Source organism: Toxorhynchites rutilus, chromosome 1, assembly GCF_029784135.1.
Source record: "Toxorhynchites rutilus septentrionalis strain SRP chromosome 1, ASM2978413v1, whole genome shotgun sequence".
NCBI classification, from domain to species: domain Eukaryota; kingdom Metazoa; phylum Arthropoda; class Insecta; order Diptera; family Culicidae; genus Toxorhynchites; species Toxorhynchites rutilus.
Window position 1 is genome coordinate 28,865,479 of NC_073744.1, and position 16,477 is coordinate 28,881,955.

General features: G+C 40.7%; 1 protein-coding gene across 4 annotated transcripts in view; it reads right to left on the minus strand.

The window, feature by feature from the left end:
* Positions 1–3,219: 3,219 nt before the first annotated feature.
* The window catches only part of LOC129764240 (5-hydroxytryptamine receptor 1-like), a 201,156-nt gene continuing 187,898 nt past the window's right edge, over positions 3,220–16,477 (minus strand). For all 4 annotated transcript variants that reach the window (XM_055763138.1, XM_055763129.1, XM_055763156.1 and 1 more), the window contains one exon: positions 3,220–14,637. In XM_055763138.1, the coding sequence (XP_055619113.1) occupies positions 12,499–13,875 (1,377 nt within the window). In that variant the 5' untranslated portion in view covers positions 13,876–14,637 and the 3' untranslated portion in view covers positions 3,220–12,498. The remainder of the gene's footprint in view (positions 14,638–16,477) is intronic.

Genomic DNA, 16,477 nt, shown 5'->3' on the forward strand with positions numbered 1-16,477 from the left:
ATCAAGAAACAAAACAAAAGAGGAAGTTATAATTAACTTTCTGTTTTTCTGCTGATTTTATGAACACACGTGCTTCTCCAACATCTGAACTTTTTTATTTTGGGCTTTTTTTTGTCTGTTTTCGTTTCAACAATAAAATAGATCACTTAACTGTAAATAGAGACTATACTCGTCGAACCTATCGCGTTATCTAGCAGTAGTGTTGCAATTGTTTCTTGTAAATAAATAAATAAATAGAGCACATCTTGATTCATTGATCGTAAGTGTATAGATAGTAAAACGAGTTGCACATTTTCTAGACTCAGCTGATATTCGTATCTGTTTGTGTTAATTTCAGTACAAATAATTTAGTTCCGTTAATGTGTTGCTTCGCAATGATATCTTTCATCGAGGTGTCTCACCTTCCGTCATTTTGTACATGAAATATATTGACATTAAATTCTGGTACTACTGCAGCGTTTTAAGTGTTTAAGTGTTCAAGTATTCAGTATTTGCAACGTACTCAATAACTTTTTTTGCTCTTTTTTTCACTCTAGGATTCTCGGACTGTTATTTCTCCACAAAGGAAAGTGGTATTTTTTCGGTTTGAGTTTACGAAATCATCAGGATGCTCCAGTTTTTGCATTGTTCCATAATTTATTAGTTGTTAAAGTCCAACCCATTGTTCTATTTATGATGTGTTTTATGTATGATTATGCTAGGGAATTCTACTGACGCATATGACTATAGTTTTTTTTCTTGTTCTAAATATATTCACCAGTTCTTTTCTCTTAAACAGGTTGATTGTTTTAATTCGTATATCTTAAATCGAATCGAGCTGTTTCAGTGGCTTCGAATTACTGTGGTGGATGTCAGGTTCGACCCTGTTCATGATCAACCGAAATTATTGAGAAAACATTTTGCTTTTCACCACGTAGAGAGAACATTTTAGGGATAGAAGATGAGAGAGAAAAAATAGAGTAGGAGTTTTCCGTCCGTTTGACAACCTATCAAAAATAAATTCAGAAATGCGTCACAGGAGGCGATGCAAGAAAAAATAATGGTAAAAGATACTACACTTTGACCACTTCCTATAGCTGCACCTCAGCTTTACACGCTGTAACAATTTCAAAATTCTGTCTCAGATCCTCTTCCGCCGACTATCGCCAATAGTAAGTAGATTTTTGGGAATTTATCAGGCCAGATTCATGCCCGGTTGCTCGACGACGGACCAGATTTTTAACACTACGGCAGATCCTCCAAAAGTGCCGCGAGTATCAGGTCCCTACGCATCACATCTTCGCTGACTTCAAGGTCGCATATGATACAATCGACCGACGACAGCTATGGAGGATCATGGACGAACACCGCTTTCCCAGAAAGCTGACCAGACTGATTCAGGAAACGATGAACGGTGTGCGATGCAGTGTGCGGATCTCAGGTGAGTCAGTTTATCTGCTTCGCCGACGACGTGGACATAATCGAAAGAACACATGCGACGATAGTCGACTTGTATACCCAACTGAAACACGAAGCAGGACTGATTGGGCTTGGGATCAATGCGTCTAGGACTAAATACATGCTAGCAGGAGGGACTGTTCGCAACAGAGTTCTTCTTGGTAGTAATGCAAAGATGTTCGTAGTTTTTTTTGGGAAATAATATCAATCTATAGTAATTTTCGATCGTACTAATAAACATATATGTCAAGCAGAACCCTGATTAGTAAGCTACATTTTCCCGCCGAAAATGTACGTATCAGAATTATATCCTTATTATACCTCTGTATTGCCTTATGACTACAACAAATAATTAAAACGCGCTTTGCTTACCAGTCTTGAGATTTGAAAACATTCAAGTTTACTAATGTTATCGAGTAAATTATACTAACCTCTGGTAGGGATGCGGGTTTGTTGACAATATGTACACAAAATTAGTACATCCTACTAATGGTTGCATTATCAAATTTGTTTGGTGGTTTTCTATCGAAGATTTTTTTAAGTGTAACAATGTGGTTTGACATGTACTACAAGCAGAGATGCCAGTTTGAAGACATGTCTTCATTTTGTAGACATTTGGGCTACTGCTAAGCCATTTGATTTTGTGAAGATATTTTGAAGACATTATGAAATATATGAAGACATTTCAGTATGATAGCGTATATGAATTTTTGAGAGATATTATTTCCAAATAAAAACTTAACTACTGGCCTGGAAAATATCGTTAAAAGAAGTAGGGATTTCGTCTCACCGTCATTCGCTTGCTTTTGTCTCAGTGTCATTTGTTTGCTTTTGTTCTTTCACTCGCTTTTTTCAAACTTTTGCAAGCAGACTATCTACAAGTAGGGTAAATGATTTTGGTTTGTCCGATTTAGGGTATTTTCACGCAACTAATAAATATAAACCGATTTTTTAAATGAAAATCACATATAATCAAGACGAGATTGCTCTTTTGGAAAGGCCTAAGTCTCTAGTTGCTAATAATAACATAAGGCTTTCAAATTACCCAAATTCATGTTTTTAACGATTCTCTTCAAAGCGAAATTATGATTATAGTTTGTCTACCTCTGATCATGGTTTGTTCGGTTTTAGAAATCACTTTTCAAGTGGATGTTGCATTTCTCATTGTCTGAGTTTACTGTCATCATATTGATCAATTCATTATTTAGGTTCTCTTCAGAATATTGCCTTTTCTTGAGCATTCTAAAGGTGAACATCACTCAACACTCAAAACCCAACACAAAGAAACTTTATTTCTGCTACACACAAAGGACAACATGAACAAACTGCAGCGCGCCGCTTGGCCGCTTGCCATAGTAACAATCAACCGCCTAGAAATATATCCTAAGGTGAGGCCATTTCGTCACTAAGTTGGTTAGGGGAACGATATATGAAAACAGTATGGAAGAAAGCAGAAGGGGAATTATTTGCTTGTAGCGTGGAAGAGACAGACTGATCACGAGCGAGCTTCGATACTAGCGCATTGTGTTTTGTTTACAAAAAAAAAAAAACAGTAGACTTCCAAGATGGCTGAAGAGTGGTTTTAGCAAGTTGGCCCACCTTAGGATATACTTCTAGGCGCCTTGGCAACAATGTGGATGAACCAACGTATGCGCATTGAACAAACCATGATCAAGATTGAGGTCATCGACATTATCGACATTAGTTCATTTTCGCTCGAGGATTCGAATGTTTGTGGCATTGTATTTTTATTCTTTTTCATTTTGGGCCTATACTATACAATAGATTAACCTAGATCTTCCAAATGACCACTTCACGAATCGAAGGTTTTTCGGTTACATATCTTTTCAATAATTAATTTTATGGAGGTGGTTTGAGTTACAACCAAAACTTCAAAGCTGAAATAAACAAATTGAATTATCACGGTTCCATTTTTGTGGAGGAACTGGGTCGATATTCACTGAATCAATGGTATGTTAAGCCAATTATCATTTCTAACTCATAAATTTTAGTTCGCAATTGAGGAATATATTCTTTGTTCAAATTTGTTGAAATAAACTTCAAAACCTCAGGGTAAGTTCAATGAATTGGGCTATATAGCAATGCCAATTAGAATAAACATTGAATAAGCTATCAAACTATGTTCGAAAGTGTCGTTCCTAGGAGGTTATACCATCTACCAGAGCTGCGGCAATACACACGAGCTGAGTACAGCTTTCGTCGTGATGGGGGAGGTGCAGAAACGGGCGATTGGCTGGTGGCCGATCAATGTAAGAATGTGCAGACTGACGATTCGAGACCCCATCCTCAACATTAGCATTATCAACGTCCACAGCCCCAATTATCAACGTCCACAGCCTCCAATACCGTTACACCTACAGATCTGCTCAGCAAACAGAAACACAAATTGACCACGTTTCGCATATCATTGACGTCAGAACCTATTATGGCGCTAACGTCGATTCAGACCATTACCTGGTGATGGTCAAACTATCAGTCGTCAATAACATAAGACATCAGCGCTTACAAAGGTACCACCTACGACGACTGCAGGAGGCGAATGTTGCTTCAACATACTCGCAGCGCCTTGAATCTGCGTTACCGGGGATGAATGAACTGGATGGTGTTCCTCTCGATGAATGCACGATGAAACACGTTGAAAGCAGCAATTAGTAGCACCGCAGAGACCGTTATCGGGTATGAACAACGAGGACAACGGAACGAATGGTTTGATGACAAGTGCCGAGCGCTTCTGAACGAGAATAATGCAGTTCGCGCAGCCATGCTGCAGTGAGCGACTCGACAAAACGTGCAACGATATAGACTGAAGCGAAGGTGGCAAACACATCTGTTTTTGGGAAAAAAAAGCGCCGTCTGGAAGAAATAGAGTGTGAGGAGATCATCCATCTCATCTTTATTGTTCTCGAGAATCGGAAATTGTTCAAGAAACTGAACGCCTCACACAAAGGCTTTGTGCCGCGGGCTGAAATGTGCAGAAACAAGGAAGCATCAAGGAGGCATCTTGACGAACGAACGCGAGGTGATCGAAAGGTGAAGGTAGTACTACGATGAACACCTGAACAGAGCGCAGACCAAGACTGTCTTGATGAGGACTACACCGGTACAGTGAATAACGACGATGTACCACCCCCGATGACGGGTGAAGTTAAGGAGGCCAATAATCAGCTAAAGAAGCCTAACGCAGGCGGTAAAGATGATCTCGTAGCGGAACTTTTCAAGGGAGATCCGGGAAAACTTGTGAAGTGAATACACCGGTTGATAGTCAGGATCAGGAACACAGAACAACTACTGGGAAGGGGAAGGACGGGGTAATCTGCCCCATCTATAAAAATGGTGACAAGTTGGATTGTGAGAACTACCGTGCAATCACGATCCTGAATGTTGTCTACAAAATTCTGTCTCAGATCCTCTATCGCCATCTATCGCCAATAGTAAACAAATTTGCGAGAAGATATAAGGCCGGATTCATACTCGACGATGGATCAGATTTTTACACTGCGACAGATCCTCCAGAAGTGTCGCGAGTATCAGGTTCCTACTCACCACATCTTCGTCGACTTCAAGGCCGCATTTGATGTATCCACTGACGACAGCTATGGAGAATCAAGGACGAACACGACTTCCCCAGAAAGCTGACAAGACTGATGGTGCAGTATGCGGATCTCAGGCGATCCGTCGGAATCGTTCGAGACCCACAGGGGACTTCGACAAGGCGATGGACTCTCCTGTCTGCTTTTCAACGTGGCGCTGGAAAGTGTTACGCGGTGGCGAGTCACTGCAGACGTGCGTTGTGTTGTCCGGACGAAATACAACACCTCTTCTGTTGGCCAATTCTGGCCGCTTAAAGTCAATCGCTAGCTTTAAACTGTCCAGTTTTTGACAGTTGAGATCTGAATTTAGTGTTTGGCTATACGGAAGAAACTCATAATTAATTATTCCTTTCAAATCCCACCAAATCCACAGTAGAAACTTCGTGGCCGTTAATCTTGGTTTAGCCAGCGTTCAACCTGCTTCACAACGCTTTCACCACGATCTATTTCCCACAATATTGTTGTATGTGACCTGTTTCTCATCCCCAATCACAATCCGCTTAAAAGTTGGATCGTTTGGCCAAGGCTTCGCAGATGGAGATTCAATGGCACCCAAACATCGGACTTCTTTTTACATCCAGCTTTACGCAAATGGCTTAAAACTGTGTTATGTGTTGATCTTTAGCTCCTAGGCGATTCTAGGCGACTACTAATGCCGGTGAAATTCGATTATTTCTGTGATTTTATCGACATTGGCGACAACTGTGCCAAGTACATCTCCAACATCAAAAATGCCTGAACGGAATCAACGGAACCAAAATTACACGTAATTAGATGCTATAGTATCGGTACCATAAACAACATTCACAATTTCAGCGGCCTTGCTTGCATTATCGCCTTTAACAAAGAAAACCTGTAAAATGTACCGAATTTTCTCTTTTTTTGTTGACTTCCATTGTTTACACTGTGTAATTCATAACTGAATGGAATAAACAAATATCGACAAATATTGTTTTTAGTGTAAAATGTCACCTCGTGGAAATATTTCTTCGGTCGATGGTCGGTTACTTTCTCGATAGCCCACGAGCCTTTGGCACATTCTATTCCATGCTTAAGTATTACTAGCAGTGCTACAAATTATCAAAATTTATTCACGAATAAAGGAATAAGTTTTTTCAAAGTGTCGGATGAATCCTCTTCTGTTGAAACTCAATACCATATCTGTCATAATGAGTATAACACAATAGTCGAGACGCATGAACATTGTCTGGTATATAGAATGAAAAAAGCATGAACGAACTTCGAAAAACCTTCATTCAGGCACTTTCATTACTGTCAATAGTTTCAGGTGATTATCACGAACGTTAAGTTTTTGTGTGTGTGATTTTCATATTTAGTCAAAAAGAAAGGACCACGAATCTGGGAAAGCCAACATTAGTTTTCGTTGAGTGTTGACCGTTGTGCGGTTGTGTGACGTTTAGCGTTGAACGGCGTTGAGCGTTCCCTTTCCGTTTCCGTTTCTTTTTCTTTTTTTTTATTCCGTATTATAGTGACTTTCAACACTTTTTGGCTGGTTCGTCACTTCCATTTTTGGAAGAATGTCGGGAGTAAGAATTGAACTCGTGACCTTTGCGTGAGAGATCCGTTTCCGTTTCCGCTTTCTATGTTCTTTTACTACCGCCATTTCGCTCTAACATGATCTTAGTTTCTAACACTTTCTCTGTCTAACTCCTCTTCACCAAGGCGCCTCTATATATAGAGTAATGCGGTGCAAACTATTGTCGTCCAATAACTCTTGAAACAAAAGGAAATAAAATTCCGTTTGCTTACCAAATTGTAACTATATATTACCTTCGAAACGTAGTACAAGCATTTCTCAAGTTGTGTTTTGCTTATAGTTGGACAAATACATATTTTAATACAAAAAGACAAATGCGCACCCATAGTGGGGGCAAAGGTGCGTACCGTACGGGGCAAAAGTGCACACTTATTGAATTGAACTCCTGAGATAACTTATACCAAAAATAAATGGTTTATCATCAGAAGCGAGTGAAGCATCATTACTAGAGAGTGTAGGCACCGTAAAGTAGGCAGGAGGGGGGTGTTCTATGGTTTTTTATGGGCGAAGATAAGAGGGTGTTATGGTCGAACATACCACGTGGAAATTTTTGGGAGGGAGGAGACTGACAATATAAGATATCCGAAAATGTCCAAAATTTGAAACATAATTTGTTTTTATTAACAAACTAGTTGACCCGGCGAACTTCGTCCCACCCACAATAGATATGTTGATATAAATCATTTCGAACACTCAAGTTCTCACAGAAACTATTTGTATGTACGTAATCTATACTCGCGAATGCATGGTGATGATAAAAACATTTTTCATTTGAAGTTCATTTTTAATTATTTTTAAGCAATTGTTTATTTTTGTTCCGCATCTTGGATTTCGGTTCTGAGGATTCCGACGCTTTGCCTTGGAGCGCTGATGCCTCGTTGCGCTGTTGTGGGGTTCGAAGAGACAGACGATGGTTCCTCATGAAACTAGAATCCCAATCTCTTCCTGCCAGTTTTGCAACTTGTTTGAAATCGTGCTGGAGGTTCTTGGCTTCCGCAAAATCCAACGCCAGAGGCCGTAAATCTTTGAGAGTCATACCATAGAAAGCTTTGTCCAGTGCCCTGCAGTGGTCCGCCAGATCCTCAGGCTGCTCACTCGTAAATACCTATCTGAACCGCCCAAGGTGCTCGCTGACACATCCCAGGAGAAGTAGAAATGTCATAAAAAGAAGATTAAAATCATAAATCACTTTCTGATATGTGCGTCTTCCTCAGAGCTGATTCAAAAATTCCGAGGTCTACCGCAATCCGACACTTCGAAACTCCCTCCCGAAGCCTCTGTCGGGTCATTTGAGCATTTTTGGAGTGCATTTCTTCAAATAAGTTTTCTTCTCGTGGGTCCCGTTAAAAAATTTGTTGAAAACATTTTATAATTTTTTTTCAGAGCAAAACGCTAGTACGAACTTTTATCCCACAGCCACTGCGCACCTTTGCCCCACAAGCAATTTTTGATCTAATCGAATTTTCAAAAAAAGCTATTAAACTTTTTCACAAAAACGAATACGCAATATCATCTACTATAGAATGAAGGTTTCCTTGACGGTGTAGTTTCGAACTTTCCAGTTATTTGAGGTAAATAAATCGTCATCTCCAAAACAGAAAAAAATAGATCAAAACATCGCAAAACATTTTTTACCTCATAACTTTTTGTCACTTTCATGAAATGTATCTTGTTAATATGTGGGAGCTGCTGGTCTAATAATGTATCAAACGAATACACTGTTGTCGAATTTTTATGCTCATTTGCTTTGAAAAGGCCAATGCTCACTTTTGCCCCGCACTATTCTACCAGGTGAAACAATCATATGGAATGCACTTTCAGCCATATTGGAATTGCCGTCGGTATTGTTTACAAACAGCATCAGAACGCTGCCGGCCACTCTCTACAAACTGCTACGACGCTTATTCAAACGATGCCTACTATGTTCGGCTTTCGCGAATTTATGTGAAAAAGAAGGAATGATTTACAAAATCATTCATTCACATTTCCACTACTCTCGCATGTGAAAATGCGAAAATGGCGTATCCTAGCAATAACAAAACAAACAACCCCGCTCCACAAACCGTAATCCTCTTCTTATTGAAGTGATGATGTTGCTTCACCTGTTATACATTGATATAAGCGCCTTGCTCTTCAATAATCCCATTTTCGGTCATCCAGGGCCGTTTTCAACGAACCGGGAGCCATCATCTTCTGTTCCAAAATGGTATCGGAACACGATATTCGACTTCTGCTGTTGAGGCCCTTTCATTTAACATCATTGTTGCTCATTTAGAGCCAGTGTCATTGAACCGTAAATCAAAACAAGACTATGTTCGTTTTCAGCTCGCGTCTGTTATTGTCACAAAGCCCATATCATTGTGGGTGTATGCCATTTCAGGCCAATACGGAATAGATTCATAAAACATAGCAAGAGTTATACTATACAATCCAGTGCGAACTCGCAAAAACCAGAAAAACATTAATCGATTTATAGGTGAAGTGTGTAATACGGCACCCCCTAAGCGAGAATGGATTTATCTTGACCGTGCTCTTAAAATTTGAAGTAACAACTACGTCAGTACGTAGATTAGTTAACCCTCAGTCATCTGTAATCGTTCTGTATTTTAGATACTGAATAACAAAAGTGCTACGATTTTTTTTATGTAAGGCGCCCAAATTCTAAATTTCCAATCATACGGTGTTAAATGGCCCAGCAGAAGTATAATATGCCCATGAGTTGTTTCTCTCAGAGACTATAAAGCTTGTACGAATGAGAGATTCCATCAATCTATTTCCTTCATGCCCACCCAACGTACATAGACAGTGACCAGGTATGCTATAAAGGTCCTCTCGTTAGTGTTAGTAAATAGCGCGCAAAATTACCTGAATTTGTATGGATTTTTTTCATTTTTTATAATTTAATGAAAAATGGATATATATTTTTTCCCTAAAAATCTAATATTTGATGTAGAAATATGTGTTTTACACGATTTCATACATTATTCCTCTATATTCACCAGGAAAAATATGATTTACCAACGTTTCTCTACTGCAGTCTGATACGGCCGACATAAAACCCAGCATCGTATGCCGTACATTTTCCTTAATGCGTACTAGAAAATACTAGAAATCATCAGCAGCGATTGATAAACTTGAACCGTCCATGTAACTTGATGATAATCAATTTCCAGGAGAAGCATCTATTTGTTCGACATTTTTAATGAGCGAAATTCACGCGCTTTCTGAATTAAAACACGGTAAAAGTTATGACTTTTATAGTTGATCATTTCCTGGAGTTCAATTCTGTGGGAAAAAAATAACCGGAAAACGTGTTTGAATGAACCAAATTTATGAATTTGTTGAATTTTATGAACAAAATGCCGTGATTCAGCACGCTATTTTATCTGTGTGAGTAATTTTCGTGTACGATACAAAAAATCTGGCACATCTCTAGTATATGTCAAACCACGTTGATGCCCACCAGCGAAGAGAAGAAACCGGTGAGCGTGTTCTCCCAGTATTCGTACATTAATTCACCAGTCCACACCAGGCATTCTCTGAGCACATAAAACATATGCCAGATGTGAAGACATGTCTTCGTTTTGGAGACATTTTGTGTATTTTGTGAAAACATACTGAGGTCAGTTCAAAGTATGTGAAAACAATTGTTTGTGTGATTTATCGAACATGATTTAGAAATATCGTGATGGTTTGCTCATTTTTGTTCATTATGATTACTTTTGAAGACATTTATTCGTGCCATGTAGAGATATCATCTCGTATCCCTCACATGCAAGCTATTTCCCTTGTGAGAATGTTATCCGGCCGAAAGCGAGCAAATTGCCCCGATCGAGGGTATGTCATACTGCCCGATGGTAAGCTGATGCGGAAAATATGAAATTGAGAAGAAAATGAATTCTTTCTTACCATTTTCTTCATCTGAGATATTCACTGGGAACTCGACTCAATACATATGACCCACAGTTATCGCCTCTGAATCGGTTCCAAGCAAACTTATAGAAATTATTTAGAAAATTACATCGAAAATCGCTTCCAAAGAAAATTATTTTTCTTATTTTTGACGTAGGATTACGTCTTTCGGGAACATATTGGGGTACAAACTGAAAATCGAAAATCGAGCACATCGCGAAAATAGTCCAATTTCAAACGCTTATTGCACAGCCATTTCATGATGGATTGATGAAATTTATGCGTCAATCGATTTCGGTACTCCATAACAATTTTTTATATTGAAGAAAATAATATATGTCATGAAACTAACTATCGAACAATTGAAGAATCTCAACATCTATCCTAACGGAAAAACACATTTCTGATTGGTCGAAATTGACGACACATGCGGCGGGTCCCTAACAGAGACATCAAAACCAAACTGCCTGGGGGAAATCGGCATTGCAAATACATGAAAGTAGGGTGAGCTTTTGTTCCTACCGTAATGTATTCCCTAACAGAGACATTAAAACCAAGCAACCTGGGGGAAATCGGCATTGTGAATACATGAAAGTAGGGGGAACTTTTGTTCCCACCGAAATCAGTTTGCTAACAGAGACATCAAAACCAAGCTGCCTGGGGGAAATCGGCATTGCAAATATATGAAAGTAGAGTGAGCCTTTGTTCCCACCGAAATCAGTTCCCTAACAGAGACATCAAAACTAAGCTGCCTGGAGGAAATCGGCATTGCAAATACATGAAAGTAGGGGGAACTTTTGTTCCTACCGAAATGTGTTCCCTAACAGAGACATTAAAATCAAATCATTATCAAAAAGTTCAACGATATAATTCTTCAAACATATCCAAAATCAACAGATAGTCAAACGGAATCCTACGTCAACTATGCGGTCGTGTCTCGGACACAACCCTCCTGTGACTTTTTAAAGCATGTTACAAATGTAAAATTGCATGGTAGGATTCTATCATTGACTAGCACGATTGCCTAAATCCATAGCATTTCTATTCTTGCTGGTTTACGGTAAGATCAGGCGGGTCAAATTGCCCGGCAGGCGCGTCTTAGACACATCTCCTCTAACTTTCATTTGGTTGACGTTAAATGTTATGCTTTTCAGATTTTCACTAACACGCAATGATCTTCAATTTCGATGTTATGGATATCATGACGAAAATGAAGAAGCCAATGAAAAATGAACTTCATGGCAAGCTGATGTTGATGTTCATTCCACTGGTGTTCATTGATAATGTTGTTCTATATTTATCGATTCTCGCTTGAGCAGTAGGTTATCAATACAAGTAAGGCCGAAATTCGCCGTATTCGAATGTCGTGAATGTCAATACCACTGCCAGCCGGATTCAACCGAGAAGTATTACGGAGCTCTACGGAACATAACATAGGAACTTCTAGCTGTAGTGATAAGTGGCACAGATTATAGACGAATTCGTCTGGAAATCGAGAGACGAACTTGCTTCAAGAAACAAAAGTTTTTCGACGTATCCCTCACAGAAACTTGAATGCCATTGAAACACTTCCGAATTGCGTCCGATGATAAATTATTAATTTAATAATTTTCATCACAATAACATTTTACACCGTCTATGATTACATGGCTAAACATTTTACACTAAAGTGAGCTTTGTTTCTCAGTCGCGTTTTCACATGCCAACACATTTTCAGCTACCAACGAAACTTATGTACCTAAAACGATTACCTCTACAGTTGTTTATGGTGTGGCTTGATTTGTTATGATTACTTCTGGTTTTATGGTAACATTTCATCTAAGTGGATTATTCGTAATAGTACCTTTGGAAACGATCACTCATGTGCACATACACACACACACACACGCATGCACATTCTCACACACTCAAGCATTACGGCGCTATGTGGTGCAGGTCACGTAGAAGCGGCGGTGCACTGATTGTAGCTTGCTGTCTATCTCAGAGAAAGCTTTCGCGGGCCGTATGCTGGCCCTCGTTGTCGAGCACGAACCGCTGCGAACCGGGCTCTCCGTACTGGCTGTGGTAGAAGTCCTCCCGCATGAGGATGTTCAGGTTCGAACAGCGGAAGTACAGTATCTCCTGGAATGGCTTCCGGAAGTCCCGATTCAGGGTCGCGTAGATGATGGGATTCAGCAGGGAGTTGGCGTACCCGAGCCAGAGGAAAAACGACGACAGCGTCGGGTAGTCATCATCCATCAGGGGCCGAACCAGGGCCAGGATGAAGAACGGCAGCCAGCAAATGGTAAACGCCGACATGATGATGCCGAGCGTGGTGGAAGCTTTTCGTTCTTTGGCTAGCTGAAAGCGAAGCTTCTTCTGGTGGGGTGAACCGGTTGAGTTGTTAACCACTGGTTCGGGGGGTTTGAGCATGGCTTGGTTTTTATCCACCGCGAGGGAGTTTTCCAGTCTTGTTTGGGCCCGCTTCTCGTCTTTTACTATTCGCCGGGCGGCTCGGAATATCTGATAGTATACAAAAAGCATCACAGCCAGTGGGATGTAGAAAGATCCCAGGGTGGCGTAAATTTGATAACCTACATCTTCGCAGACCGCACAAAACGGTCGCTGATCGGATCCCTCGCCAATCGTGTGTTTATTGCCTAGGATTAAAAGAGGTGGCAGAGAGATACAAGCGGCCGCCAACCAAACCAATGCCACGCAGAGCATCATCCTGCGTGGAGTTCGTTTTACCCCGTACTCCAGCGGCTTCGTGATGGCCCAGTATCGGTCGACGGATATTGCACACAGGTTAAGTATCGAGGCCGTGCACGACAACACGTCAAACGATACCCAGATATCACAGAAAACTCTACCGAAGTTCCACTCGCCGAGCACTTCGTACATCAACGCTGGCGGCATCACTAGGCAGGCAACACACAGATCGGATACCGCTAGCGACACCAGCAGATAGTTGCATGGCCGTCGAAGTTTCCGTACCAAGCAGACGGCAACACAGACGAGGATGTTGCCAACGATGGTACCGAATATCACAACTAGTAGAACAATGCATATGATCACCTTCCGGATCGTATCGATCTCCGGCTCGTGCTCGAGTGCCTTCCCCGGTACGGTCGATGAGGTGATCGACCCAGCAGTGGCTGTTGTGCTGGCTATAGCCACGCTCAGAACATCTGAGCCACCTGTACCGGTAGCGCCAGCTACGGCGTGACCCAACGTTTGGTTCAATGTCAACAGGGCGTACGGTGCGGCCGTCCCAAAGCCACCAGAAACGGCGCTGGAACTCGGCGAGGACAAGCTTTGTTGCTGGCTACCAACAGTGAGTTCATTTACGAGATGCGATACAACTAGTGCGTCCATATAAGGACCAGGAGAACGCTGCTCTCGTTCACTTCACTCTTCCAGTTTCAGCTAAAACACGATTCACCATCGGCTTGCGCTCCATTACTTCTCACAAAAGTTTGTCACCAAATGCCACAGTTTCCGACCGACCACATAAAATACTATCATCTCTGTTACTGCAGACTAATTTGAATTTAGATGGGAAATGCCTCTGCGCGACTCTACCTCTATAAAGTTCTAATGCTTCGTTAGTAACTGTTTGCAATAAAATACTCTGCTATCACACCCACGCATGTCTCGGTCGGAAGCTGGTTGGTTGTGGGCCACTTTCCCATTAACGCCAACGTTACTGATAAGAATGCCGGTGGTGTTGATGATGATGATGACAGCATCAGTGCGATGACGATGCTGATATTGTTGATTGATCCCTTTGGCTGCGTGCTTTCATTTCTCGGACGAAGGGATGACTTTTATTACACTCTTTCCACCGCCATAAAAGCTGCCACACTATCCGGCGGTCCGATCGATTTTATAATAATTGATTACTGCCACACAACCCCTGCCGACGGATACCGGTGTGAATCCGGGAGTGATGGTGAAAACACGCCTGAAACAATGCCGGAACAATACCGTCGGGATCTGCCTTCAGCATTCCCGCATGGTGTGTGTTGAGCTGGGCTAAGTTCCGCTAAAAACTGTTCCACCGTCCCTACTCTAGGCTGTCACGGTGAAGCTGAGATGGGTCGACAGCAGCCGGTGTGTGTGATTGATGGTTGTCATCTGAAATGAGAGAGACGAAGCAGAGAATGGAAAATGGGCTTCGCAAGATATGACAATGTAATGTAATATATTGGGCGATTTGTTTTTCATATTTTTTGATATTTGATGCAATCAAGAGTGCTTGGAAAGGGAAAGGTATATCATTGTCATGCAATTATTTTCTGGTTCTAACAAAGTCTCTGGACAATCCATTCAATGTAAATGCAGCGAAATATAGCTCCCCTGTTTACGCTAGTCATCAACCGCGTACAGAGTTGTCAAAACTATGGAAAAATCTGTGTTTATACAATTTTTTCGTTCTTTTCAAAACTGAGAATCCGCAATTAAGGATAATAGTTTTTTTTTGAAACGTTTATGTAACGAGAAATTGATTGTTGTACGATTTTTTGCTCGCGCAAGAGCTGTTGATTCGACTCTATATTTGTTACGATTACGAACGATTGCGGCTATTCAGGTGACTCTACTTTGACATGAAAGCGTTCAAGATAGTATAAATATATTTATATCCCTTTATTCCGCGCGGCGAATGAGGTGAGATGGCAAAGTTTCTCGCTTTATTCTGGAAGCCACCTTACTTTTTATCTCCTAGTTGATACCGGAGTCAATAACATATGAGAACATGACTTCAAATCTCACCAAGTGACAAATTATAGTCACCCCATTCGCCTTCGAGAACACCGTGAGCCATCTCACGTCATTCGCCGCGTAGAATAGGGGGGATAGTAAAAATTATTGTTTCGTATATTAATTCCCAGTATGTAGTTTCGAATTCGTGTGTATTAGACTACTCCCCCACATCTCACGTATACCAAAACCCTGTTTTCCAAATGTTTATATGTAATTCCTTCAATATAGTATTTTATAAATTAGTTGTAGAGAGTTTTAGAAGCAAAACCGCTCATTAAACTCATGATAGTTCCGCGTTTCAACTTCTTACCCCGCTCTACGGGCAAGTTGGAAAAATTAATATGAAAACTAAACATTTTCAAAATTGATATTTTCCGAAACATCTGTGTGGATGCTCGAATGTATGCTGGTAGCACTGCAGAGTACCAATAGCTTTATGGCATCCGCCCCAGCATATACACCCCTGTTATGGCATCTCCCCTGGCAACGCATCAACAAACGATTACGGTCGTGCGACACCAAGCTCCGTGATCGGCCTCTTCCGCATTCAAGCATTAGCCCAGGTAAGACGTGACTCGCAACATAGGAGCAAAATGGTGGATTCCCGTGCTGGCGAATTACACAACATCCAGTTTGAATCCCTATTTTTCATCGAAATTCATCTGTTATACCTTGTATATGCTGTAAACAGATTTCATTTTAGCGATTTAGTGATTTTTTAAGAATTTCGAAAAAATCGTTTCAACTTGCCCCGATGTACCCTCAGACATTTCATTGCGTATCTTCCCGAGTATTCCCATTCTTTTAAAAGGTCACACGAATATTTGGGGATAGGATCTGCCAGATACTGTGGAATGGAGGGTTACAGACGAAGACCGCCGACGAAAATCAAAAGAAACAAATCATAAATTATCATAAATAAATGTACGTAAAAAATGTAAAAGGTGAAATGTTAAAGATAAGTAAAAAATGAAAATTATCACTCGGTTACTTGGAATACTTAAAAGACATAGTCCTGACCCTAACTTAACAATTTTTTTTAAACAACCTCGCATTTCAGTCAAAACTTGATCCATGATATAACATTATAATCAGACACATTTTTTGTTCAAGATTTATCCCTAACTAGCTGACCCGGCAAACTTCGTCCCGCCCAAAATTTGTTTTTTGTTATCCATACCTTCAAACATTCCTTCAGAGTTTTCCGAAAATT